This window comes from Sebastes fasciatus, chromosome 18 (genome assembly GCF_043250625.1).
Source record: "Sebastes fasciatus isolate fSebFas1 chromosome 18, fSebFas1.pri, whole genome shotgun sequence".
Lineage (NCBI taxonomy): Eukaryota > Metazoa > Chordata > Actinopteri > Perciformes > Sebastidae > Sebastes > Sebastes fasciatus.
Window position 1 is genome coordinate 1,251,385 of NC_133812.1, and position 26,116 is coordinate 1,277,500.

The 26,116-nt window shown below is 43.1% G+C and overlaps 1 protein-coding gene and 1 long non-coding RNA gene across 2 annotated transcripts in view; both read right to left on the reverse strand.

Moving 5' to 3' along the window:
• Positions 1-2,055: 2,055 nt before the first annotated feature.
• Positions 2,056-16,303, reverse strand: LOC141756042 (uncharacterized). The gene is made up of 4 exons (XR_012591388.1): positions 16,211-16,303; positions 15,769-15,931; positions 2,499-2,580; positions 2,056-2,364 (listed from the first exon to the last, which is right to left on the reverse strand). It is a non-coding gene; the product is annotated as an uncharacterized LOC141756042 (long non-coding RNA).
• Positions 16,304-17,650: 1,347 nt separating this feature from the next.
• The window catches only part of meis2b (Meis homeobox 2b), a 36,770-nt gene continuing 28,304 nt past the window's right edge, over positions 17,651-26,116 (reverse strand). Inside the window, exons 10-13 of the mRNA XM_074615467.1 lie at positions 24,057-24,115; positions 23,660-23,749; positions 21,378-21,475; positions 17,651-18,342 (exon numbers count right to left, since the gene is read on the reverse strand). Coding sequence (XP_074471568.1) covers positions 21,417-21,475; positions 23,660-23,749; positions 24,057-24,115 — 208 coding nt within the window. The 3' untranslated portion in view covers positions 17,651-18,342; positions 21,378-21,416. The remainder of the gene's footprint in view (positions 18,343-21,377; positions 21,476-23,659; positions 23,750-24,056; positions 24,116-26,116) is intronic.

The window sequence follows — 26,116 nt, forward strand, 5'->3', positions numbered from 1 at the left end:
TTGATGAACACCTCCCTGTTATCAGCGTGTGTTCCAGCTGCTTCTAAACATGCTGTTGTGCAGCCTCTTATCAAAAACTAAAGTCTGGACCCGTCTGCTCTCTCAAACGTCAGACCTACTTCAAAGTTACCTTTTCTGTCTAAAGCTCTGGAGAAAGTAGTTTTTATTCAGTTGCAAACATTTTTAGATAACCATGACATTTATTAGAAGCTTCAGTCTGGCTTTAAACCTCGCCATACTGTAGCACTGAAACTTCTTTTAACTGTTGACTCAGGGAACTCTGTTATTCTAATGCTTTTAGACCTGAGCGATGCCTTTGACACGGTGGATCCTTTTATCACGCCTAGAACATTGTGTGGGCATTAAACTGCACAGACAACAGCAGTGGATATTACTGCATTTTTGTATCTGTACAGAGCGCATTATCTGAGCATATCATAACGTATTGTGAATTGTATCATAGTTCAACATAACTGCCAATATTTTATGACTCAAACTTTTTCATTATTTATGTGATTATACCTGTAACTTGAGCACAGCATACATATGTCTCAATTTATGACCAGTGCCAATGTTCAGTGGCAGTAGAGGAAGTAATGTGTCCTTTATGTAGGAAGGTTAAACACCAAGGTCGGTAGAGTTCTGCACAGGACTTAAAACGAAACCAGACCCGAGGGTTATATACTGTATTTATTCTTCTTCAAAGACAAAGTTCTACGCTTGCTTTGTACAGGCTGTGTAACAAATATCTGTCCAGCTGACCTGGACAACAGTCCAAACTGTTAGAATCCACAACAGAACTTTGTCATATTTTTCGGTTTTGCCTAATTCTAATGCATTAGTGTAACTGTGTCCCACAAGGCTGGATACCAAGTTTGGTGTTGATACAGTTGAAATCCATAACCATAATGTAGCCATGTGCAGACATTATAGAGATAAATTCATCATTGAACATATTATTGTGTTCAACATCACAGTTCTTTTCTTGTGATATAAGAAAGGAAAAGGTTCATAATGTCCTTATAGTATTATATAAAATTCATGTGATACTGTAGATATTGATGACATTAATAATGGGACTTTGTCTTTCCATTGGAGTTGTCATCCATTTAATTAATATCAACATAATGATTCTCCTTCTTTCAGGGCAGGAATAGAGACACACAGTGATGAACCTCTGTTGGGTTTCACATATGTGTCCAGGCAGCATTTATCACCAGAGGGCAGTAGTACGTCACTGAGTGCTGCCTGAACTGAATCCATCCACAATGAATCACACACTAAGATATGCCATCAATTAGAGTGGTGGAGAAAAATAGCAACGGTCTCATTACTTTACAAACCTTTAATAAATCTCAATAGCAACATTTGGAGAATTTATTGCCGTGTTAAAGAGATTTCCAACATTAACTAAAATCATCTGTGAGTGGATTTCTACCAGCAAACACCAACAAAACTTGACTCGTCTGTAAGTTGGGGACTCTTCCTGTGCCCAGATGCTGGCTCCACCCTATCAACTCACTCTTGTCCTTCCAATTAATTCTTACCCATGACCAGTCTCATCTCCTCCGACATGGCAGGACAGGGCCAGTCGTGATGGATGTGACATTAACGGGAAATGAAGCCGGGGAGATGCGACGCCCCAGTCCAATAGTGGCATTTGTCACTGCCCTGGTCATGCAGATTGGGCCAGCCTTGCCTACTGACTAAGATTAATGATGACGGTGGCCCTGTCTTTGTCTCCCTGTGTGTCTTCCCTGAGCACAGCACAGTCTCCAAACATGACCCGTCTCATATTAACCCCACACAGATCGGAGACACAACATGCACCCTGACATAACAATACTGGCTCCCTTCACGTGACTGTTTTCATATTAACTGTGGGTGATTGGTGAAGGGGAGATGTTAGTTTTTATGAATTCATTGAGAAATATCTGATTTCAATCAGGCAATTATGGCTGAATCAATTCTTAGAAAGAAAACACTCAGTCTCCACTCAAAGCTTGATTAAAGGTGTTTTATGAAGCAGCTGGTGGGTGTTTGGACTGCTGTACAGTATACTGGGAGTATTCACTTCCATTCTAAGAAATGGAATAACCTTAAGCACCATGCACCGCTGCACAGAAAATGGCTTTTCCCTGACAGATGAGGTAGCCGGGGCAGGCTCAGATGGATGGGGGATTGGGCCGGTTGTATAAGACTTCAGGGATGCAGCACATTCCCCTGGTCATCCATCATTTGCTGACACATCCACTTATATCTGCACCACACATACATACAGATGTGATCCTCTGTTTCATCAGCAATCTGGCAATTCCTACACAACACACATCCTGGCCTGGCCTGGTCTGGTCCTGCATCTGTCTGTATTGTGTGTGTGTATGAATTTAGCATTGCATTCATTTTTACGATTTATAGAAACAGTTTGACAGGTACATTGGTGTTCTTCATAGTTGCTTTTTATATAAATTCATATACTTATCTATTTTTTCACCTACCTCTATGTACTTTATAGTTAAAGGTGCTCAATCTATTGCCTCCACACGGCTGAGCCGGCAGCTTGCAGCTAACAGTGATAACCTGGGGGGGAACCGGAGGGTGGGTGTTTTTTTTTTTCTGTGGACAGAATTCATTCATGTGTTAACACGAGGCTTTTATTCTGAAATATTTGCACTACAGTGTTGACAAACATGCAGTGAATTGCAGGGCTCCATGAATGAATAAAGTACGGGGTTTTAATTGTGGATAATTATTATTATTTACAAATGTCAATACGTTTCTTAACCTTTTTCTGTTTAAAATACATTTTAATTACATTTATAATGAAATGAAATGGCCATTATGAAAAGCAAACTCTATGTAGAAAGGAAGGGCTGACAGCTGCAGCAGAAACGCTGCCGGTGTGGACGACCCACGCGTGGGATACGCAGCAGTTCAGCGAGGCAGCCGTCACCCACTGCTCATGCGGGCAGTCTGGTCCAAGTACAACTGCACCGTTGGCAAAGGCCCTTTGGGATAATTCCTAGAGAAGCTAAGGTCTTTCTTTCCGCCATCTTTCATGGGATAATACCTGATGTACTGTCCATGTTCGACCAAATGAGGCTTCTGTGGAATTTAAAAATCCGGCAACATCCTCCTCAACTGTATCTAGCATCTTTTGAAGTTCCTGTATTTGAACATCTTGGGAATGTAATTAATACACAATAGATGGAAAATAAATAATCAGATAGATTCATAAAAGAACTGTGAAGCTCCCACATCAAAATGTCAGGTTGCTAATAACATTCAGTGAGATTGTAAAGTTACATGTCATGTTCATCTAAATTGTGTTAAGGGAACAAAATTAAGGCTTATTCATTTTCTTGCAAAATGTCAGACAGAAATATTATGCTATTCATACTACCAAATTATAATTAAACAAAACATTTTGTGATATTCAGTTATAGATCAGTTATGAATACTTATGGACTCTGAGTAGAAGCAAAAACCTGTATAGTGAGTATGACTTTAATGAATGGATACAATTATCTGAACGGCACATAACGGCACGAGTATTTTGTTATAGAATCTTATCAATCATCTGCATAGAAACACATTCAGGGAATTCATTTCATTACTACATTTGACCTAAACTGGGACCTCTGATTCAATATCATCCATATTTTACCAAATACTTATTTTTCTTTGCAATACAAGTGATACTTTATTTAACATATTATTTCTCTGAAAGTGTGACACGTGTGCCAGGTACATATGACCCCATACACACACACACACACACACGCACACGCACACGCACACGCACACACACACACACACACACACACACACACACACACACACACACACACACACACACACACATGCACACACAAAGGAAAGCTTGTCCTCTTCTCAGTAAAACATTTAACAACAAACTGCTTCATTAAAAGTCCTTTAAAGAAGAAGAGGACTCTGCTGTGGATGTGTGGAGCAGCACATCTCCTCCTGCTATATCCAACCTGTTCCTAACCCATGGGCCAACTCCATCAGGGTATGAGGGGAAGAGTTAAAAGAGGAGTGTCAGGTGGGGGGTTCTTAGTATTCTTAACCCCTTTGTGGTAGGTGGATCGATCTGTTGCTCATCAATCAACAATCCCCCATGCAGATATTTTGGCACTGCCATGTGCACTGCAGGGCCCAGGAGGAGGGGGGATGACACCGTCTCCAGCGGAGTTTGGGCCAAGGTAAACAGTGATGTCTGCCGCGAGGGCCCAGGGGAACAGGCCTAATGTGGCTGAGGTGGTGGAGCAGAGAGCTCCCTCTTCGTCCCCAGAGGATATGAATGTTGATTAAACATGTGCTCAACCTTGGATATTGAATAATTGGACATGGAGCAAATGTCAAGCGTTTGTTCATTTCAGCGTTATGTGGGGGTTTATAGTGTGTGATCAGTGGAGGGAGCCGGGGGGAGAGCTGATGAGGCATGACTGGGAAGTTGAGGGTTTGGGGATCCTGACAAACACCTTAGGTCCTGTCCTTGGTCATTAAGCATACATTTAGCCCGCTTCTATCAGACTCGGGTGCAGTTCAACCCCTGGTGTGGTTCGTTTGGGCAGCTGTGAACACATTAATCGTACTCTGGTGCGGACCAAAACAACCGGTTCGACACCGGTTGCGAGAGGTGGTCTCAGATCAGTTCCAAGCGCACCAAAACGCAGGCTGTCTGTGTGGGCATTAGTTCAGATGGACACAGGTAAACGACAGGTTATGTCTGCTGTACTACCAGCCAGACCTGTTCCCCTGTCTTCATCAAGTACACTGTCTACACTGAGTTATTCTTTAATGCCATGTGTCCCGTTGTTCACCTTATAACTAATTATTGTCTGTGTTTTGATATTATCTGACTTTGATTTGATGATTAAGATGATTGAGTAGATGCAACATGTTTACCATTGGCAGAGCATTTTGGCAAATTTTTCTTGGGTGCTACCCACATAATCAGCTGTGCTGCTCATCCCACAAATCCATGATCCTTACAAGTTGGACATCATTGTGAAGGTAAATAAACAGGCTTTCCAACCATGTAAAATACAATGACCATTAGCATTGTAACAACAGAGAAATAATCCACCAAACACAAGTTTCCGAACTTTTTTTCCCAGTTTATACATATGTCGCGAAAGTTTAGCAGCGTTGAGATTCTCCCGCTGTCATCACTGACGTTGTTGCTGCCGTATTCATTCCTAGATGGAGTGTTAATGGAGCAGCTACAATGTTAGCATAGCCTGGCACTGATCCATCCGAACTCCATTCAGAAAACAAGCATTTTAAAAGTTGTTTGCTTGTTATGTTGCAGACAGACTTGACAAAGCATGAATTCGGTCTTTTTACAAATCGACATCATAACGTCGATATTCCGGCATCATTTTGATCCGTTTATTGCAATTAAATCACAGCACAGTCTGTTTATTTTGGGTTCACACGCAGTAGCGACGTGTGGCTTGCTAGATAGTCAGTTCAATGGCACTGTATGTGAACTTAGACAAGACGGCGGTTGGTTTTCTGACATATCTGGGACTTTCACAACATGTACAAAGCAGTAACACTGGTTCCATGGCTGGTGGAGGAAATGGAGGAAAGCAAGGCAAAAATTTGCTTGGCGCTTGGTGTGAATGCACGGTAGCACAATACAAAGCACAACATAATGTAACTTAAACGATCATAAACAATAGCACATGCACAACAACAGCACTATGTAATGATACATTGAACCGCTGACACGCTCCCCAGAAAACCTAAACACAGAACTGTTCTCCGCCTTTTCATTTTGAAAGAGCAACGGCCAATGAGGAAACTCCAACAGTCGGCCGACCAATCCTGTAACTTCATCACTCAGTCAGTCAGTGACAGACTTTTGCATTTGTAGGGCTGGCCCTCTGCGGTCCAGCCAAAAAAGCTTTGGAAACAAGTAAGTTGGACCTTGTGTTGAGAGCTTTTTGTCAAACAAAAATCTGCATTCATTGAGAACATTTCCGTATGCTGACTTTAACATGCACAGTACAGCCTCCCAGATGTGCAAGCATGGATGTAGACTCCACTATTTCTATATGTTTGATAATGAAGCATCATGTCAAACGACAGCTTTGTACTTTTTGGTAGGCATTAGTTAGGTTTATTCAGGTTTACAGTATTGCTTTGAGGCTTAACATGTCTAGAACCTATCACTGTGCTAAACTTGAGAATAATATTGATCCTCTAATCTAAATCTGGGTAATATTCCTGTCAGACACTTGATTTAAAATGATGTTAAAAGCTATATGTAACTCAACACCTAGATATTATTTACAAAGAACCTGCAGCATCACTCATACATACACTAGTGGGCATTATTTGAGATGAGAAGGGAAAAGCTTTGCTCCACTACTTCCACTTCCAGAACTGCATGCACCTCACATTTCCATTGTCTGTATTGTCTCTATGCTGTGTGTTCTAAATGTGAAACCTGGGCTTGCTTTATTTCTCGCAGTCCAATCTAATGAGCATCATCTCTGTCTAGGGATGCTGGCTGAGGCTCTCAAAGTCTCCTTTGTGTAGCTGGACAGGTGTCTAACTGGATGATGAATGACCCTGTTTCTCCCCACATAATTGGCTCCTTGCTGTTTGGCCTTAGACTGGCTGCATGTCTGCTGGGCAGCCACCTCCATCTGTCAATCACCAACCTGCTGCTGCCTGGCTGGACCTCTGATAGCTATGCTAATGCACAGTCCTCACGCCCCATTGGCTGAAACAACGCTGGTCCAAGCTAATCCATTAAAACTGTGACAGTAATAATCTCCCCCCGAACACAGGGTTCCTAGTGTGCTAAACGTTATTTGACCGTTCCTGTCACGTTGGCGCTGCCAGGCACACCGGCGAGGTGATGGATGAGCCTGGCCCCGGCCCACTCATTCATCACCTGCTGACTTGTGTTTGTGTGCTCTATCAATAATTTAATGATTTCTTTGATTTTTGATTAGTTTCATTTAAGACTTGTCCTCCCACGTTCATATTCCTGTTTGAACTGTGAACTCATTTGTGGGTGAAAGCCGTTTCTTTCCTTATTCATACAAAGATAAGACTGTTTTTGATAGGAGTAGAGTTTTATGTGATGCTAAATGGACTTGCATTTATATATCTCCTTTCTAGTCTTCTGACCACTCAAAGCTCTTTACACTACATGTCAGCATTCACACATTCACACACACATATTCACACACTGATGGCAGAGGCTGCCATGCAAGGAGCCAACCTGCCCATCAGGATTTAATCTAAATACTCATTCACACACCGATGGCTCAGCCTTCAGGAGACATTTGAGGTTAAGCGTCTTGCCCAAGGAAACTTCGACATCTGGACCGGAGGAGCCGGGGATCGAACCACCGACCTTACGATTGGTGGACGACCCGCTCATCCTCTGAGCCACAGCCACCGTTAATAATGCCAAGTGGACTGGCATGCCAAGTGGACTGGCGTACGTGTTTCTGTGTGGGAGTGATGGCGCTGGCTCTCTGTGATGATGTAATTAGTATCAAATGGTCTCACCTGACAAGACCAAATACACAGTTTGAGCACTCTGGAGCACCCCCTTTAACTCCAGCAGTTTATTTTGCTTTCTCTTTCAGCAGCTGTGGACGGACGGGTCACGCTGTTCCCTTCATAGATTCACAATATATATATTCATTGGTCTTTTCATCACGGAGTGTTCGACACTGTGCCTAAACAAGCCTTCCATTTCTGTCCCCATCAGCCTGTGACTGACCTGAGAGCCTGACTGTTTGTGACAGATACAGCCAAACACAGCAGTCTGCTAATCAAAGTCGTATGGACGTTCTGAGAGTTTAACCTGACCTTTAATTTCTCATTAGTTTATGCTGACATACAATATCTCATTTGTCAACGCTTAGTCAAGGCACAGCATTCCACATGTGGGAGTAAGTCAGTTACATAGATTCAGTTCAAGCTACAGTATGTTATGATGTTATGTATATTCTTTAAATCAACCTTAGTCACGGGATGCAAAATGTCCAGAATCAGAATCACTTCAGTTAAAATGTTAGAGACAGATAAATACAATAATTATATTCACTTAAAGCTTCAGTAGGCAACAATTGTTTGGCATCATTGGGTAAAAATCCCCAAATAACCTTTCAGCATATTGTAATTCAAGTGTTCTGAGAGAAAACTAGACTCCTGCATCTCCTCATGGCTCTGTTTTCAGACTTTAGAACATCTAGCCTGTGACGGGGGACTTTGACAGGTCATTTCAGAGATTTCTTTTGGACATCCGTAACAAAGTCTCTTGTTATGATGAACACTGGTTGAGCGTGCTGAGTGAGCTTGGACTTCTACGCCCTATATGCCCAAGAAAATCTGCAGCCGCACCTGGAGTAACATCTGTGAAGAAACACCGAAAGCGGTGTGACAGGACGCGGAAGCGGGGCAAGCGCGGAGGAGTCCATGCTAGGCTAACCGCTAATCCACACAAGCCGGCAGTGCCTACACTCATGCTGACAAATGTTCGCTCCCTTGACAACAAGAAGGACTACATCAGACTGTGGAGAGCTTCCCAAAGCAGCGTGAGGGACTGCTGTGTCTCAGTTTTCACAGAGATTTGTCTAAAAGAGAACATCACGGACGCCGCGATTCAGCTGGAGGGGCTAACGCTACACAGAGCGGACAGAGTAGCTTCGCTAACCGGCAAGCTAAGAGGAGGCGGCCTAGCCATGTACATTAACAAATCGTGGTGCCAGGTGCCGTGGTGGTCTCCACTCACTGCTCACCGCACGTAGAGCTAATGACTGTAAAATGACGACCATTCTACATGCCGCGGGAGCTGACGGCAGTCATTATAACGGCTCTCTATGTACCACCGAGCGCCAACGAGAAGGAGGCTATGACAGAGCTCTACAACAACATCAGCGAGCAGCAGATGGATCATCCCGATGCCTTCTTTACAGCAGCTGGAGATTTCAACCAGGCAAGTCTCAAATCTGCTTTGCCCAAATTCACTGTTGAGAGCCCGTAATGCTGCATTTAAATCTGGTCTGCCACTATCTATCCTACTGGTCAGTCACTATCCTACTGGTCAGTCACTATCCTACTGGTCAATCACTATCCTACTGGTCTGCCACTATCATACTGGTCAGCCACTATCGTACTGGTCTGCCACTATCATACTGGTCAGCCACTATCCTACTGGTCAATCACTATCCTACTGGTCTGCCACTATCATACTGGTCAGCCACTATCGTACTGGTCTGCCACTATCATACTGGTCAGCCACTATCCTACTGGTCTGCCACTATCATACTGGTCAGCCACTATCCTACTGGTCTGCCACTATCTATCCTACTGGTCTGCCACTATCATACTGGTCAGCCACTATCCTACTGGTCTGTCACTATCATACTGGTCAGCCACTATCCTACTGGTCTGCCACTATCATACTGGTCAGCCACTATCTATCCTACTGGTCAGTCACTATCCTACTGGTCAGTCACTATCCTACTGGTCTGCCACTATCATACTGGTCAGCCACTATCCTACTGGTCTGCCACTATCATACTGGTCAGACACTATCCTACAGTTCTGCCACTATCATACTGGTCAGCCACTATCCTACTGGTCTGCCACTATCATACTGGTCAGCCACTATCCTACTGGTCTGCCACTATCATACTGTTCAGCCACTATCATATTGGTCAGCCACTATCTATCCTACTGGTCAGTCACTATCATACTGGTCAGTCACTATCCTACTGGTCTGCCACTATCATACTGGTCAGCCACTATCCTACTGGTCTGCCACTATCATACTGGTCAGTCACTAGCCTACTGGTCAGCCACTATCATACTGGTCAGCCACTATCTATCCTACTGGTCAGTCACTATCATACTGGTCAGTCACTATCATACTGGTCTGCCACTATCATACTGGTCAGCCACTATCCTACTGGTCTGCCACTATCATACTGGTCAGCCACTATCTATCCTACTGGTCTGCCACTATCTATCCTACTGGCCTGCCACTATCATACTGGTCAGCCACTATCCTACTGGTCTGCCACTATCATACTGGTCTGCCACTATCTATCATACTGGTCAGCCACTATCTATCCTACTGGTCTGCCACTATCTATCCTACTGGTCTGCCTTCTGGCTCTGGCATCATGCAGAACACTCACAGGCACCTGTTCCTGGCCGGATAGCTGCCTGGCTGTTGGCTCGATGCCCTCCAGACTGGAGGTGTTTGGTGTGAACAGAGGATGCAGGGTACCACACAGTGATGGAGGAGGTGAGGACACTCTCTCAATGTGGCTCTGCAGACTTGCGGGCGGTTGGGGATGTTAATCTTACAGAGAGGTCTGAGGAAGAACATCCTCTGGTGAGCTGGCTTGATGACATGAGATGAGTGTGTCTCCCATCTCAGGTTGCTGGTGATTGTGGTAACTTAACAGACTCCACCACCTCTACAGCTGTGTTGATGATGAGTAGTGGAGGATGTGAAGGTGTGTTTACAGAAGTTTTGAATTGATTTGTGCAATTCACATTTTGATCTAGGTTTTATTTGTATGTGCTACTGTAAAGGCAAACTGGTTCCATTGTTTAAAAAATCACACTTTGTATAGTGTTAATGAATGGCTTTAGTAATGGATAATGATCATCTACTAATGCTTCATAGATCAATTATGAACCATTATTAAGGACAACTTGTGCAGGTTATCCTCAAGCATGACACTCGGCTTAGTTTTAATTAGAGGAGCAGGGTAACTATAGTAACTGCTGCCATTTATCTTCTATCCCTCCCTTTATTTCTCTGACTTTAGCTTTTTTTCTCCATAACTCCCGACATGTTTATTGTTGTTCTGTCTGTATGCAAATATCCTGCTGATGCCTTTTCCAGCCTCCTCATTAAAAGTCAAATATAATAAAGGCCTCTGAATGGAACTTAAGTCCTTTTTTGCCCCTATACCCTGGCAGTGAAGTCCATCAGATAAGGAGGGTGGGGTTGGTGGGTGGGAGCAGCAGGGTCAGGGCAGAGATGTGCTAACTATAGTGTGAAGGACTGTCACAAAAGCTGGACAACTGTGGCAACCAAAAATGTCAGGTGAAGAACCTGGGACGACATGTGTCACTTTGATTCAAGAGCAGAGGCCAGTGCTGCAAGTTCAGTGTCCAGCGTGCCTGTCCGAATCCTCCTCTGTCTCTCCCTAATCTGAAGGAAAACACTTCTATCCAGAGCCAGATGGACAGAGCTGCAGGGGAAGAAGGGCCCGGCTGACAGAAAATACCCATTTCTTTGTGAAACTAAGGGATTGGGACACTAGATGGGTTTCCATCCACCTGGATTTATGCACATTTTCAATTTGCACATAAAAATGCAGAAAATTTGAAAATAATCTCTTCATTTTGCAATGAAGTTATGCTTGGCTGAGCTGGAAACGTTGATGTATTGATAAAAGCATTAGAAATAGAAACTTAGCGAGTAAATCATGACTGACATGAAGCATGTGACTTAAACATCCACTGAATCGTCCACCCCCGTGAGAAACAGCAGCAGACACAACTGAACACAGGTGAGGTGAACACAGTTTTGTTATGGTGAACTTGGCCTGTATTATAATTAGGACTGATAATGATAATGAGGATATGGAATGTATTTATTTTGCGAGAGCTGTCACTGTCACTTTTTATTAAAGATAATTATTAATATCAATAAAAAATAATATGAATACGTTATTCATATATATTAATAATAACAGGGCACAGAATTATATTAGTACATAAGCTCAAAACGGCATTAAAAAGACTGTTTAGGTACGCCAGTATGCAGAAATATTCAAACACCATTTTAGAATAGGAGAAAATAACACATTTAAAGTGCATGTGATTATCATAAAGTGGGCATGTCTGTAAAGGGGAGACTCGTGGGTACCCAGAGAACCCATTTACATTCACATATCTGGAGGTCAGAGGTCAAGGGACCCTTTTGATAATGGCCATGCCAAGTTTTTCCCGCCAAAATAACTTGGAAGCGTTATTTAGTCTCCTCCCTGACAAGCTAACATGACATGGTTGGTACATAGTTTCATATCTGTACCTTCACTAGAGCTCTACAAGTGAAGCTGCTACAGCTTCTGAATGACAGTAAAGTCAGTCAGGATTACCTGCTATCAGGTCTCACAACATTACCATTCCAATTAGAATCTGGACAAATATATCTGATAATGTCATTGCACCGATGGCTTTATATGGAAGTGAGATCTGGGGCCCACTCAGTAGATTAGAGCATGATTCATGGGACAAACCCAATGGAATTCTGTTGGAGAACGTTCAAAGGAAAACACCAAATTATGCCTGCCGAGCAGAACTGGGACGTTTCCCATCGCTATTAAAAATACAAAAACGGGCAGTAACATTTTGGACACATCTAAATTCAAGTCCAAAAGACACTCCCATTCGAAGCACTAAAAACCCAAGAGCAGTCCCAAAGCTACCCAGCTCCCATCAGCACTGATTTAAAACAACATGAATCAGTCCAAAGATCTACATTTAGAACACCGGAGAAATGAAACAAGAACCCAAAGTAGACTAAATAGTTATCTGACTCTAAACAGAGAATATGAAGTGGCTGAGTATCTGCTCTCTGTTGGAGATAGGAAGCGGAGACTGATCCTGACTAAACACAAGCTCAGTGTCATCAACTAGCTGTAGAAACAGGAAGACACAGAGTGGCTAGCTGCCCACAGAGGAGGTACACACAGAGGTCCTCCTCCAATGTGAGAAGTTCTCTTTACTAACAGATTATAGCAAAGAAAATAACAGACTTCCAAATGTAAACCCCAGAAGAGAAGCTGTCAGGAGGTGACGGGACAGCAGCTCCTCTGGCAGCTGGAGGGTACATGGAAGGAGCCAACCTGCCCATCAGGATCTAAATACTCATTCACACACCGATGGCTCAGCCCTCAGGAGCTATTTGGGGTTCAGTATCTTGCCCAAGGACACTTTGACATGTGGACTGGAGGAGCCGGGGATCGAACCACCGGCTTTCCGATTGGTGGGTGACCCGCTCTACTTCTCAGCCACAGCTACTCCAAAATATGTATCTGCCTGCGACAGCCTCAAAATGAATGATCTGCATATTATTTGTACTTGTATTATATTGTATAGCAATCAAAGAATGAATTGCATCTGTATAATATACGACCTCCATATGACATCTGTATATTCAATATGTAATATGTGTAATATTCTGCAAACAGCTGCGGCTCAGACGTAGAGCGGGTCATCCAAGATACTGAAACCCAAACTGCTCCTAAAGGCTGATCCATCGGTGTGTGAATGAGTGTTTAGATCAGATCCTGATGGGCAGGTTGGCTCCTTGCATGGCAGCCTCTGATGTCAGTGTATGCATGTGTGTGTGAATGTGTGAATGCTGAATGCTTTGAGTGATCAGAAGACAATAAAGGATGTACTGTATATAAATAAAGTCCATTTACTATTCAAATTGCTTTAGAAACAACCTGTTTTTTCATGTCATTAAAGGGACTGTTTGTAAGATTCAGAAATGTCTTGTTAACAGCGACACCTGTGGCCGTTAAGTCAACGAAAGTCAGTGTCGGGCTCGCGCTTGTGCTCGCTCTACATAGACATGAACGAACATCGCTCAAAACAGTGAGGAGACACAGGTCAGCTAAAACCACAATATCACTCTATATTTCAGCTGCTTGGCAGTAATGTTAGCTGACCAGACGAAGGTCTCTCCATGAATCAATGCTGATCCTAGTGTTGGCTTTTCCTGCCTCAGCTTCCCGACCGCGGCCGGAGGGAACGGGACAGCGGAGTTTTGGTCGGACACGATAACGTTTCTCTCTGCGGAGCCCCGTCACTTCACAAGACACGAGAAACCTCTGTTGGTCTGGAGGAGCTGCAGCAGTTATTTCTGCACAAACGTCCACTGTACATTCACTAGATATTCTCAGAGCTAAACTAACTCTTCTGCAGTGTGGAGTGTGCGCGCATGAACGTGAGGTGGAGCGAGCTGAGTGAAGGCAGGCAGAGGAGCAGAGTACAGCAGACACTCCGGCCCTGGAGACCAAAGCTACGGTCTCCCCCGCCTCCTCCGACCGCGGCCAACACTGTTTAACAGACGGGCTTCACTAGATACAACCAAGAGTTTTGGTGCTTCCGTGTAGTTTGTGTTGGAGTCTGAGTCTGAACAGCGTAGCCACGCGCGCTCACATACACCGACTCGGGTGATTTTTATGTGTAAGAAGTTACAAACTGAAGCTGAACTGGAAAGCGAAAATTTGAAAAAAAAAATATTGAGAGATGCACAGCAACAACAATAATAATACAACAGCTATAGGCTAATAATAATAAAAATAATAATAACCGTAGTGGTGGATATAAGGGAATGATTGTTAGTGTCACCTGGATGCCACCAGCTTTTTCATATTTAATTTATTCAGCTGTTCTTTTGTAGTTTCTAAATTCAAGCCTTCTCTCCAAGGAGTGAAATGGGGCTGGGGATATTGTTTGGCTTAAAAAAAGTCAAATTTAAATATATTGAGTGTGTATGGAATCGGCCATTTTCATGAAGAACATGGAAGACATGCAGAGTGTCTACAGCCTGGTAATACATTACCATGACACAGTTAAAAAGAGAGAAAAGTGGAACTTATGACCCAAACGCTTACTGCTTCAAATGTGACCGACTGTACCTATAGCATATAATATAATATACATATATATATATATATATATATACTGTACCTGTAGTTGTGTGCACAATGATTACCTGTGCAATGAGGGATTATTAGTGACATTTTAGGTGTGCTCACTTTCAGTTTAACCGCCAATTGTTATGACTGACAGAAATGATGGACACATCTATCTCCTTTAACTCAGCCAAGCGACCCATTTCACATGATAATAATAAACTACTGCAAGAAACAACCATCATAGCAAAATGTTAACTTAACATTATTAGTTAGGTAATTAATGTCATCTGAAGAAAAAAAACCCAGATATCATTATTTTAGGAAAGTTACAGTTAATTAGCTTATTGTGTAAAATGAAAATAGACAGAGCAGGTGAGGAAATGTGAGACTGTCTCCTTCACCATGACTGACAGAGTGATCAAATGATCAAATGATATGACAATGAACAACGGTCATGTGTGACTGTGTGGCCCTGAAGAGTTTATATGATATAATTTATAGTGACTGTTTTCTTAATTATATGAACGTTTTTCATTTCCTATGGTTGCCTCTATACAATATCATATTTTTTTGGAGTTTATAGTGACCTTTTTGTAGTTAGTTTAACAATAATCCTGTAATAACACAACGTATAAATGTCATAAGAAGTCAAATGTATCTGAATGATTGTACTTGTTTTGATATTTATGATATTCCTGCTATGGTATAATAATGTCTAATAACTCCAGTGCCGTGCTGCTGTTGTTAGGAGGGATTGTGGGTAAAAAGCAGAGTTTGTGCATCATGTTATATTCCTGCTATGGTATAATAGTCGGCTGTTGTTAGGAGGGATTGTGGGTAAAAAGCAGAGTTTGTGCATCATGTTCTGCAGCTTTCTGCAGGAGCTCTGACCCATATTTCAAACGGAGAGGCGCGTGTTTCCGGCAGCCTTCACAACGTATTTATCTTCAGTCTGCAGTCGGCAGGGCTGAATGAATCAGGCCTGTTAAACCCGGGATGCCTCTTTATATGTGCTACTATTTACCTCTCTGTTGCTGAGAAGAAGATGAAGAAGATGAAGAAGATGAAGAAGATGAGGAAGATGAAGAAGATGAAGGTAATTTACAGAAGAAATGTCCGTTAGTCGCGTTAACGGATCCCGTTAAGAGGAAGCTGCAGCAGCGCTGTTTTCTCAATCTAATAATGAACTGAAACATATACAGGATGTGCACAGTGAATACACGCAGCGAGCAGAATATAAAGCAGCAGTGACATCCAATACAATAATAATACATTATAATAATAATAATAATAACAATAATAATAATAATACAATAATACAATAACCCTGCAACCAAAACTAAAGGTGATTCAGAGGTCCGTTTGCTGTTGTATTCGATTGCATTAGACTATCTGTTTGTATTTCTTCAGGCAATATATAGGATTATTTATTTTATTTTATATTATTATTCCTTTTTATATTTTACCGTCGAAACAGCTGAAGTGGAACAGGATCTGAAACGGAGCCGAGAGAGGGCCGGTACACACCGAGGCCTCAGCTCAGTCTAACCTGGCCTTAAACATCACCACAGAACATTCTATTCTATTCTATTATTCTATTATTCTATTCTATTCTATTCTATTCTATTCTATTCTTCTATTCTATTCTTCTATTCTATTATTCTATTATTCTATTCTATTCTATTAGATGCTTTTAGCAATTAGTCGATTTAAGGCAGCAGGTAAGTTTGTTCAGTGTTAATATTGAAAAGGTGAATAAGGCCGACAGGACGGTGGGACAAGACGGTGGGATAATAATATTAATATTATTATTATTATTATTAATAATAATAATAATAATAATAATAATAATAATAATAATAATAATAAATAATTTTCTAAATGATTATCAGAATCATATTTCTAATAATCATTTAGACAGTGTATAAAGTGAAATCATCCGGATTGGACCGTATGAAGCAGGAGATAATTTCGGTGGATTATTGTGTAAGGAAATGAATATTTATTAATAATCATATTTATTCATTGAGGCCTCTCCAGCTTCCCTCGTTCCAGGCTGACAGTGATAGATGTCCGGGCTCCGGGCCTCCGGGCCTCCGGGCTGCGGGACTCCGGGCTCCGGGCTCCGGGGCTGCGGGCCTCCGGGCTGCGGGGCTCCGGGCTCCGGGCTCCGGGCTCCGGGCTCCGGGCTCCGGGCTCCGGGCTCCGGGCTCCGGGCTCCGGGCTCCGGGCTCCGGGCTCCGGGCTCCGGGCTCCGGGGCTGCGGGCTCCGGGGTCTTTTTATTTATTCTTCTAGTTTCTGGATTTATTTCTTTTCTCCTGCAGATGTAGAAAAAAAACTGGAATATATATATACATATATATAATATATATATGTATATATATATGTATATATATATACATATATATATATTATATACTGTATATATATTAAAACAATGTGTCTCATGTTTCATGTCCGTAGAGCTCCGTGTGTCTCTGTCCCTGTCTCCAGGCCGGGCCAGGCCAGGCCGGGCCGGACCAGGCCATCCATCACTGCTGTCACCATCAATCGAATAACGCGAGACAACTGCAATCCCGTCTCATATCGAACCGGAGCGGCTACGTGAGCTGCTCCACCAACTCCTTCCTCCACCGCCCACACTGACCTTTCTCTGGGGGGGACCGGAAATCTTCTGCTCTTCACATTAAAACACCGCTCAACCCTTCTATTCGGTGCTCTTCCTCCAGTAACTCTTTATATTTCAAAAATGGAACTGAAACGCCATCAAGTCATGTTCCCTATTTATAATACCACAGGTAGCCTGTAGAGTCATGTTCCCTATTTATAATACCACAGGTAGCGAGTAAAACAGGAGAGAGAGGTGCAGTGCATTGAGAACACAAACAAGCATTCAGAGATTTGATTTTTAATTTAAAAATATTGGTTGAAGTTGAGATTGAAGAAAACATGTGAGTGGTAAAAAGCTCCCTCTAACGTCTAGTGATCACAGGCGAAGACATGGATAGAACAGCTAAATAATCTATACAGCACAACAATTACAATTCTCATCATTTCTCTTAAAAACATATTCACAGTGTTTTTTACTTTTGTCCTGTAAAGGAGTGTGTGTTTGTGTGTGTGTGTGTGTGTGTGTGTGTGTGTGTGTGTGTGTGTGTGTGTGTGCGTGTGTGTGTTTCTTTATACAGTATGATTCGGAGGGGATGGCCAGGGGTTATTTCGGGTTTGGGGTTTGGGGGGAGGAGGGGTAAAGCTTTACTTGAAAAATAAGAAAAAGAGAAAAAGAGTCTTCCCGTTGTATAAAAATAAATAAATAATTTAAAAGAAAGGGGCCGAGGTGTCCGACTGCTTCTCTTCACTAGGAAGTCTCTGTTCACTTAACAGTCACAGTTTGTCAGCGGCCTCTGGAGCAGAGCTTCGGCGTTTCCATGGTGATGATCCTTTTACGCGCGCACCGTGCGGGCTCGGGCTATAGGTGAGGTGGGAGTGGTCGAGTGGGTGTCCGGTCAGGTGGGTTCGATGTGGCGGCTGCAGAGGCAGCTCCGGTACTGAGCTCCACGGCCAGATGAAGAAGATCCCTGAGCCAACCATGGAGGCCTGGACACACAGAGGACAGAGGGACACACACAGGACAGAGGGTTAGGTAGGACTTGACTGGCCAACACTACGCACCGCACCGCACCGCACCGCACCGCACCGCAACACAACACATCACACCGCACCACAGCACAGGACAGAGGGCTAGGTAGGACTTAACTGGCCAACACACCGCACCGCACTGCACTACAACACATCACACTGCACCGCAATACACCACAATACACCGCACTACACCACAACATAACGCACTACACCAACCCACACCACAACACACCGCACTACACCACAACACACTGCACCGCACTACACCACAATACACCGCACTACACCATAACACACCGCACCGCATTAAACCACAACACACCACACCGCACTACACCACAACAAACCACACTACACCACAACAAACCACACTACACCACAACACACCACACTACACCACAACACAACACACCGCACTACATCACAACAAACCACACTACACCACAACGCACCGCACCACAACACACCGCACTACACCACAACAAACCACACTACACCACAACACACCACACTACACCACAACAAACCACACTACACCACAACACAACACAACAAACCACACTACACCACAACGCACCGCACTGCACCACAACACACCACAACACAACAAACCACACTACACCACAACGCACCGCACTGCACCACAACACACCGCACTACACCACACTACACCACAACACACCACACTACACCACAACGCACCGCACTGCACCACGACACACCGCACTACACTACAACACACCACACTACACCACAACACACCACACTACACCACAACACACCGCACTACACCACGACACACCGTACTACACCACAACACACCGCACTACACCACAACACACCGTACTACACCACAACACACCGCACTACACCACAACACACCGCACTACACCACAACACACCGTACTACATCACAACACACCGCACCACACCACAACACACCGCACTACACCACAACACAACACACCGCACCGCACCGCACCTTTCCCTCACAATCCTAAACTCTACTCCTTTTTTACATATAGAAATGATTATTGATTGATTGACTATTATTATTATTATTATTATTATTATTATTATTATTATTATTATCGTCCGTAATGTTGCATTGTAAATGAACTCTTCCAGATATTCTCTCCCAGACATGTGAACGTGAGCTGTGCAGTATATAGAGCAGCATATGGTGGAGTCAGCTGTATTGTGCAGCAGAGAGAGTCAAACAGTGCAGATCCAGTCATGTATTGGATAATGGTTAAATGTTATGGCTCGGGCTTTATCGTGCATGGAAAACGCTCATATTACTCCAAACACGGCTCTCCTCCTTCCTGCGGTCCTGAGGAGATTTACTGCCGCAGTCAGCAGACGATCTCGCTGCAGATCAAATTAGGGGAAGCAAAAACATCCGGCTCTACTGAGCTATTACTGTAACTAGTCAATGATCATTCAATGAGAAATAATGACATTAAATACTCTTCAAAAAAGACTGTATATAGGCAGCATTTCTTCAGGTTGAGAGCCTGATGTTTCTATGCAGATGTATTATTTTATTTATGTTTCAGATGAAGCATCACAATCTGCTCTTTGAACTTCATTAGCAAAGCCGGGGGACTTATCAGACAGGGAGGAGGGGGGGGGCTGTGTTGAGGAAAAAAATGAAGCAAATGCAGCTCCTATTTACATATAAAGAGCTCTATTAATCAAGGTAAGTGTCATTACAGCGTGGCTCATTGAGCAGTGGAGAGTGGGTGTTAAATAAAATTCTCTGTGCTCGGGTGCCTCCGGCCGGCGATACATCTTGATTTGAGAACTGTCAGTGGGGGGGGGGCGGGGGGGGGGGGGTACCCCGGTTCTTAATCAGATAGCCAGAAGAGATGGAGGGAGAGGAGGATAGAGCGATGGAGAGGAAAAGAGAAGAGATGGAGGGAGAGGAGGATAGAGCGATGGAGAGGAAAAGAGAAGAGATGGAGGGAGAGGAGGATAGAGCGATGGAGAGGAGAAGAGAAGAGATGGAGGGAGAGGAGGATAGAGCGATGGAGAGGAGAAGAGAAGAGATGGAGGGAGAGGAGGATAGAGCGATGGAGAGGAAAAGAGAAGAGATGGAGGGAGAGGAGGATAGAGCGAAGGAGAGGAAAAGAGAAGAGATGGAGGGAGAGGAGGATAGAGCGATAGAGAGGAAAAGAGAAGAGATGGAGGGAGAGGAGGATAGAGCGATGGAGAGGAGAAGAGAAGAGATGGAGGGAGAGGAGGATAGAGCGATGGAGAGGAGAAGAGGAAGTGGTGAGGAGACAGAGTGATGGAGATGAATGTGTTTCCCACTCTGTTTTTTTTAATTCTTTTTTGTATCCACAGTCACAGACAGACTATATACTCTATATACTATATATACTATATATACTATATATACTATATATACTCCATAGAGCAGGTAGCAGAATCTTTACTAGATTCCAAACAGCTAAAAACATCACAGTTAGGACTTCATTCTGGAGGGGGGGGGGGAAATAATGAATCTATTGAAACTAGGGATGCACCGATACCGATACCAGTATCCGGTATCGGGTCTGATACTGTGCTCATGTACTCGTACTCGCAAAACGGCTCCGATACAACGGCACCGATACCACTTTACAGCAGCATGACGTTAACATCTCGTCACCATCTTTCAGGTCCTATCGCACGCACTCACGCTCCACCTCCCCGACGTTGTGGGCGAGACGGGCCGGTTGTGCGCCCGACCCCACTGGGCCGGGATCCCACCTCAGCCGGCACATGCCGGCCCTCACTTTCATTGCGCCACGGGGTTTTGCTTGCACCCTCTGACACACGCGCGCGTTAGACTCATTGGTCTGTGTTTCAAGACGGGTCGGGTGGGTTGCCGACATCGCTACAGACCCCTGGTGCCTTTTACGTGGGCCGCGCCCTTCGCTGGCGGCACGACGCAGTGGGGACTGGTGTTACACATGAAGACAGACAAAGACTGGACTACTTACTTCACCCTGTTTTTCCAGGCTTGCCTCAGTGGAGCGGATTTACATGTAGTGCCACTGCCCGTCCATGCCCATGTTCATACCCATGCCCCCCATCGGCACTGAATGAGGAGTAAAAACAAGATGACAGTCCACTCAGAACATGGTAGAACTCTGTGGTTTCACAGAGACCATTATGATTTATTATGAACTGGCTTCAGCTTTGATGCTAACACAACAGATAAAAGTGCCGTTATCACAATTTCAATGTGGTAGAAACACATTTTCATCTTGTTCTTCTTTAGATATCATGTGAACACGTAAACTGCTTGCGTTGCGCCATCAAAAGTGAACATCACACAATACGAATCTGATTCAGATTCTGGATCAGATCCCTGTCATCTGAGTCACAAACCACATATCCCACCCTACTTCACACTGTCCTTTGAATGGGGCTGTGAGCTCAGCGTATAACTGGTATTCTTTTAAAAGTCCCATACCATGCTCATTTTCAGGTTCAAACTTGTATTTTGTATTTCTAATAGAACATGTTTACATGCTCTAATGTTCAAAAAACACATTATTTTCCTCATACTGTCTGCCTGAATATACCTGTATTTATCCTCTGTCTGAAACGCTCTGTTTTAGTGCATTTCAATGGAATTGCGTTGCTAGGCAACAGCTTGGGTCCATGTTTACTTCCTGTTAGCTGATGTTATTTACATACACTGCAACAGGAAATAAACTGGGACACATTTAGAATGTTTACGTTTAAAACTGTAATGGTCTAAATATTGTATATTTGTGACTTCACAAATGGACAGAAATCCTGACGGCTTGTTTCAAATGCCCAATTTCTGAATACGGGCTGTGTGTATTTCTCCGTATATTGAGCTCTTTGATAGTTTAACAGTATTTATATAGCACTTTAGCCTGCTTTATAATATAAAAGACATGAAAATCTCACTTTTTATAATATGGGACCTTTAACAAAATCATGGAATTTATTTTACAAAAACACAATATTTTCTTGTGTATTATAAATGTTCACAGAGTACTGAAAGATAAAATTGAGATGTTTAAATTACTAGGTTATGATTTTTTTGTACTATATAGTAAGTTGTATGCTGATTTATGTAAAAGCAGAAAAATAATTTTAGCCTCATAAAACATGCCATATTATCTCAGCATATTATCATATTGAAAAGGTTAACGTTTCCATGATGTCATGGCGTCTTTAGAGGTCATTCTGAGTTCACTATGAGTGAAAATAAACAGCTTCATCACATTTGTTTTCATTTGAATTCAAATCAGTTTGTCTTTAGGGACCCAGGCGCCGTGTTTCTGTCTCTTCTTTGACCCTTGGTAAACAGGAGAGGTTAAAGACTATTGGGCCAAAACACATCAGCCAAAGTAGACGTTCCCCTCATAGTGATCTCACCGACATGCTCCTGACAACAGAGGAATGCTAACTGTACAGAACATGGTTAGTCTACAACCGTCAGCACGGATTATTAGAGTGAACTTGGCCTGTCAGGCTATATGGATAACCTCTCGTGGCTACATGGATAACCTCTCGTGGCTACATGGATAAGCTCTCGTGGCTACATGGATAACCTCTCGTGGCTACATGGATAACCTTTCGTGGCTACTTCATAATATTAGTTTCTTCTCTTTTGGATTTTGGTTGTTTTTATTGGGCTACAGTAATTTGTCGGTGTTCACTTAAGATGAGCTCAGCTGATGAGGTTATTTTTACCTCCAAAGAAATCTTGTGAACATTGTGCTCCTACAGAACCAACCCTCCTCTCGGACGTTGATATCGGACAATTCTGCAAAACTCCAGAATAACTTCCAATGACAATGTTTTTTTTGTTTTTTTTATATCCAAGACCAACTCACTTAGTTCTCACAACTAAAGTATGGTTTAAAAATAAAAATGCTGTGGTTGGACATGTCCAACCACAGCATAACATGTTAGTAACATGTTACACCCCCATCCGCCAACCCCACCTCGACACGTTTGACATTCCTCCTCATTACATAAAGGACACACTATTCCTGCATTGGCATCAAACAATGCCACTGTGTAATCGTCATCATCATCATCGTCATCATCATCATCATCGTCTTTGATTTCAAAAGCTCTTCTGATCAACATGTGAAGCGACCAATCACAGACTGTTGCCTGTGGGCGATGCTATACAGTGTTTACTGTATGTACACACTTGAGCTGACCACAAGCACTGAATGATTCTAGAGATTCTGCCCTTGATGGTTTGATAAATGTGTGGGAGATTGCTTACCTCCAGGTCGGAGACCCATATGCTGCTGCCCATCAAGAACAAAGCTTGCCATTGGCTGGCCATCTGGACTGTAAGCCGTACCCTGACTCACTGTGAGAAGAGAGGAGAAGCTATAATCACTCTGCTGCAAACCCAGACATGCTGCACACAAAGCCACCTTTTCATTCTGACCTCCTTCATGCAATTCCTACTCCAGAAGCCTTACATTAGGACTGACTCCTCTAATACATGATGTCATACTGTCTTTAACTCCTGTCGTCCACTCTGTAGATTTAACTCTGAATTGAATGAAGTTCTATCACTAAAACAGTACAGTTTGCATTTAGTTTCACCTGATCCGTCTATAGAATGAAGGAAGTATTTCATCCATTGAACACTGGATGAACTGCAGCTTTACCTGCTCTGTTGGACTGGTCGATCATAGGTTGGACTATTCTCCTCCTTGCATTGATAAACCTGGAAAAAAAGATGAACAGATGAAAGTACATATCGAGTGGAGATAAAGCATTCATGAAAAAAAACAAAAAACTGATTATTAAAAGCTTTCACATCCCAAAACCAATCATCTTGGAACACATACAGTTTATGTTATCAAACCTTTCTCAGTGAATGGCTCAAATGTCATCCTGAGACCTAAGACTGGAACTTTGGTGACACGAGCAAGTTACATTCACTAAAGGAGGCCAACAAGCTAGTAAGTTCACTTTGAGTTTAGAATAGTACAAAGATGTTTAAAGTCTTAAATTGATTTAGTGCCCATAAATTGAATAGAATCAACTAGATCATTAATAAAGTCAGTAAAAACAGAGATCCTAATTCTTCTGAAAATGAGAGAAAAAGACGTTCCACATCAGATTTGTCTTTACTTTTCAGATTAGTGTCTTTGTTCTGTCCTTTACTGGTCTACTAGGATGCCCCATACATCATCGAAGCTATCCAGCATTTATTGAGCAGCTGAAACCCTGCTGTGTGTCTCCAAGGATCTGACTAATAATCTAGTTTATTCCTATTGACATAATGTGGGGCGTTAGGAGAAAGTCCTAATGCAAAAGCATGTATTGATTTGGGTTTAGTCCTGTAGCCGTAGGCTGTGATGAGGCTAACTGCTTTGTCAATGTTATGCCATTGATACATCCTGCCGACAGCCTTGATATCTGTGTTGGATAGAGCCTTGACTACAGCCCGTGGTCCTCTTTACTCATGGATTAGAGGTGGGCGGCTGTGGACTGAGACCTGATACATCTAAAAGCTAACTCTTTGATGGATTTTAGAAGAGGAGGTGCCAGTAAAATTATGCCATGCAGAACTATTGTCTGAAACTAAGTCCACAATGTGTGATTATGTGATAGGACCTGTCTCTACGCAGCTCCACCTGAACATGTATTCATGTAAGATGAGGCTGTGAGGAAGAGGTGGGATACCTCCTCTTTAACCCCTCAAACCCTCAGTTTTATTCAGAGTCCGTTCTACGTCCATCATGTAGTCACCACATGTCTTAGCCAGGCAAGGCAAGGCGAGGCGAGGCAGCTTTATTTGTATAGCACATTTCAGCAGCAGGGCAATTCAAAGTGCTTCACACAAACATTCAAGAACATTGCGACAAAGTGCAAAAGAACATTAAGACATAATAAAAACATAAAAACGTTAAAGATTAGAAAAATAAAAACAAGCTAAAAATAAAAGCTGCAAGCAGCGATGAATGGGCCCTCGAATCTTCCCGCACGTCGGGGGTACTGGCAGGACACCGACTGACGCGGCGAGGCACAGTGAAACCGGAACTCTGCTGAGCGCAATGACGCCTCCCACAAAACTCTACGACAAACAGTTCATGAGTTATGAAAGGGGGCGTGGCTACCGACATGGGGCGGGGCTATGAATCTATATTGACATGAAAATGACCTCAGGCCTGGACCACCATCATGGCTGAGATATTTGGAGCAGATTTGACAAAGTATGCTGAAGTTACAACAACTTCCTGTTTCATGGCGAATCACTCCAAATGGCCGCCAAGCCACGGCAACGCCGTTCAATGAAAACTCACAGTCTTCACAATAATGCATCATCAAGGTCTTAAAGCTTTTTTTACCACATTTGAGGTGGATCTGATCAACGTGCTAGGAGGAGTACATTAAAATGTCATTTCCTGTTGCCAGTAGGGGGCGCTATGAGTGTGACTCAATATGGACATGTAAATGTCCTCAGGACTGGACCCTTATCATGCCTGAGAAATTTGGGGCAGATCGGATTATGTACAGTGGAGTTACAACAACTTCCTGTTTCATGGCGAATGACTAAAATCGACTAAAGTCGATCTGATTAAATCTGTAGGATTGTAGTTTGCTAAAAATGGGCAAAAATTGCACATTAAATTCAAAATGGCTGACTTCCTGTTGAGGTTTGGGCATACCTCCAAGAGGCTTTTTTGTGCGTCTCCTCATGTTACATCTGTCTGCCAAA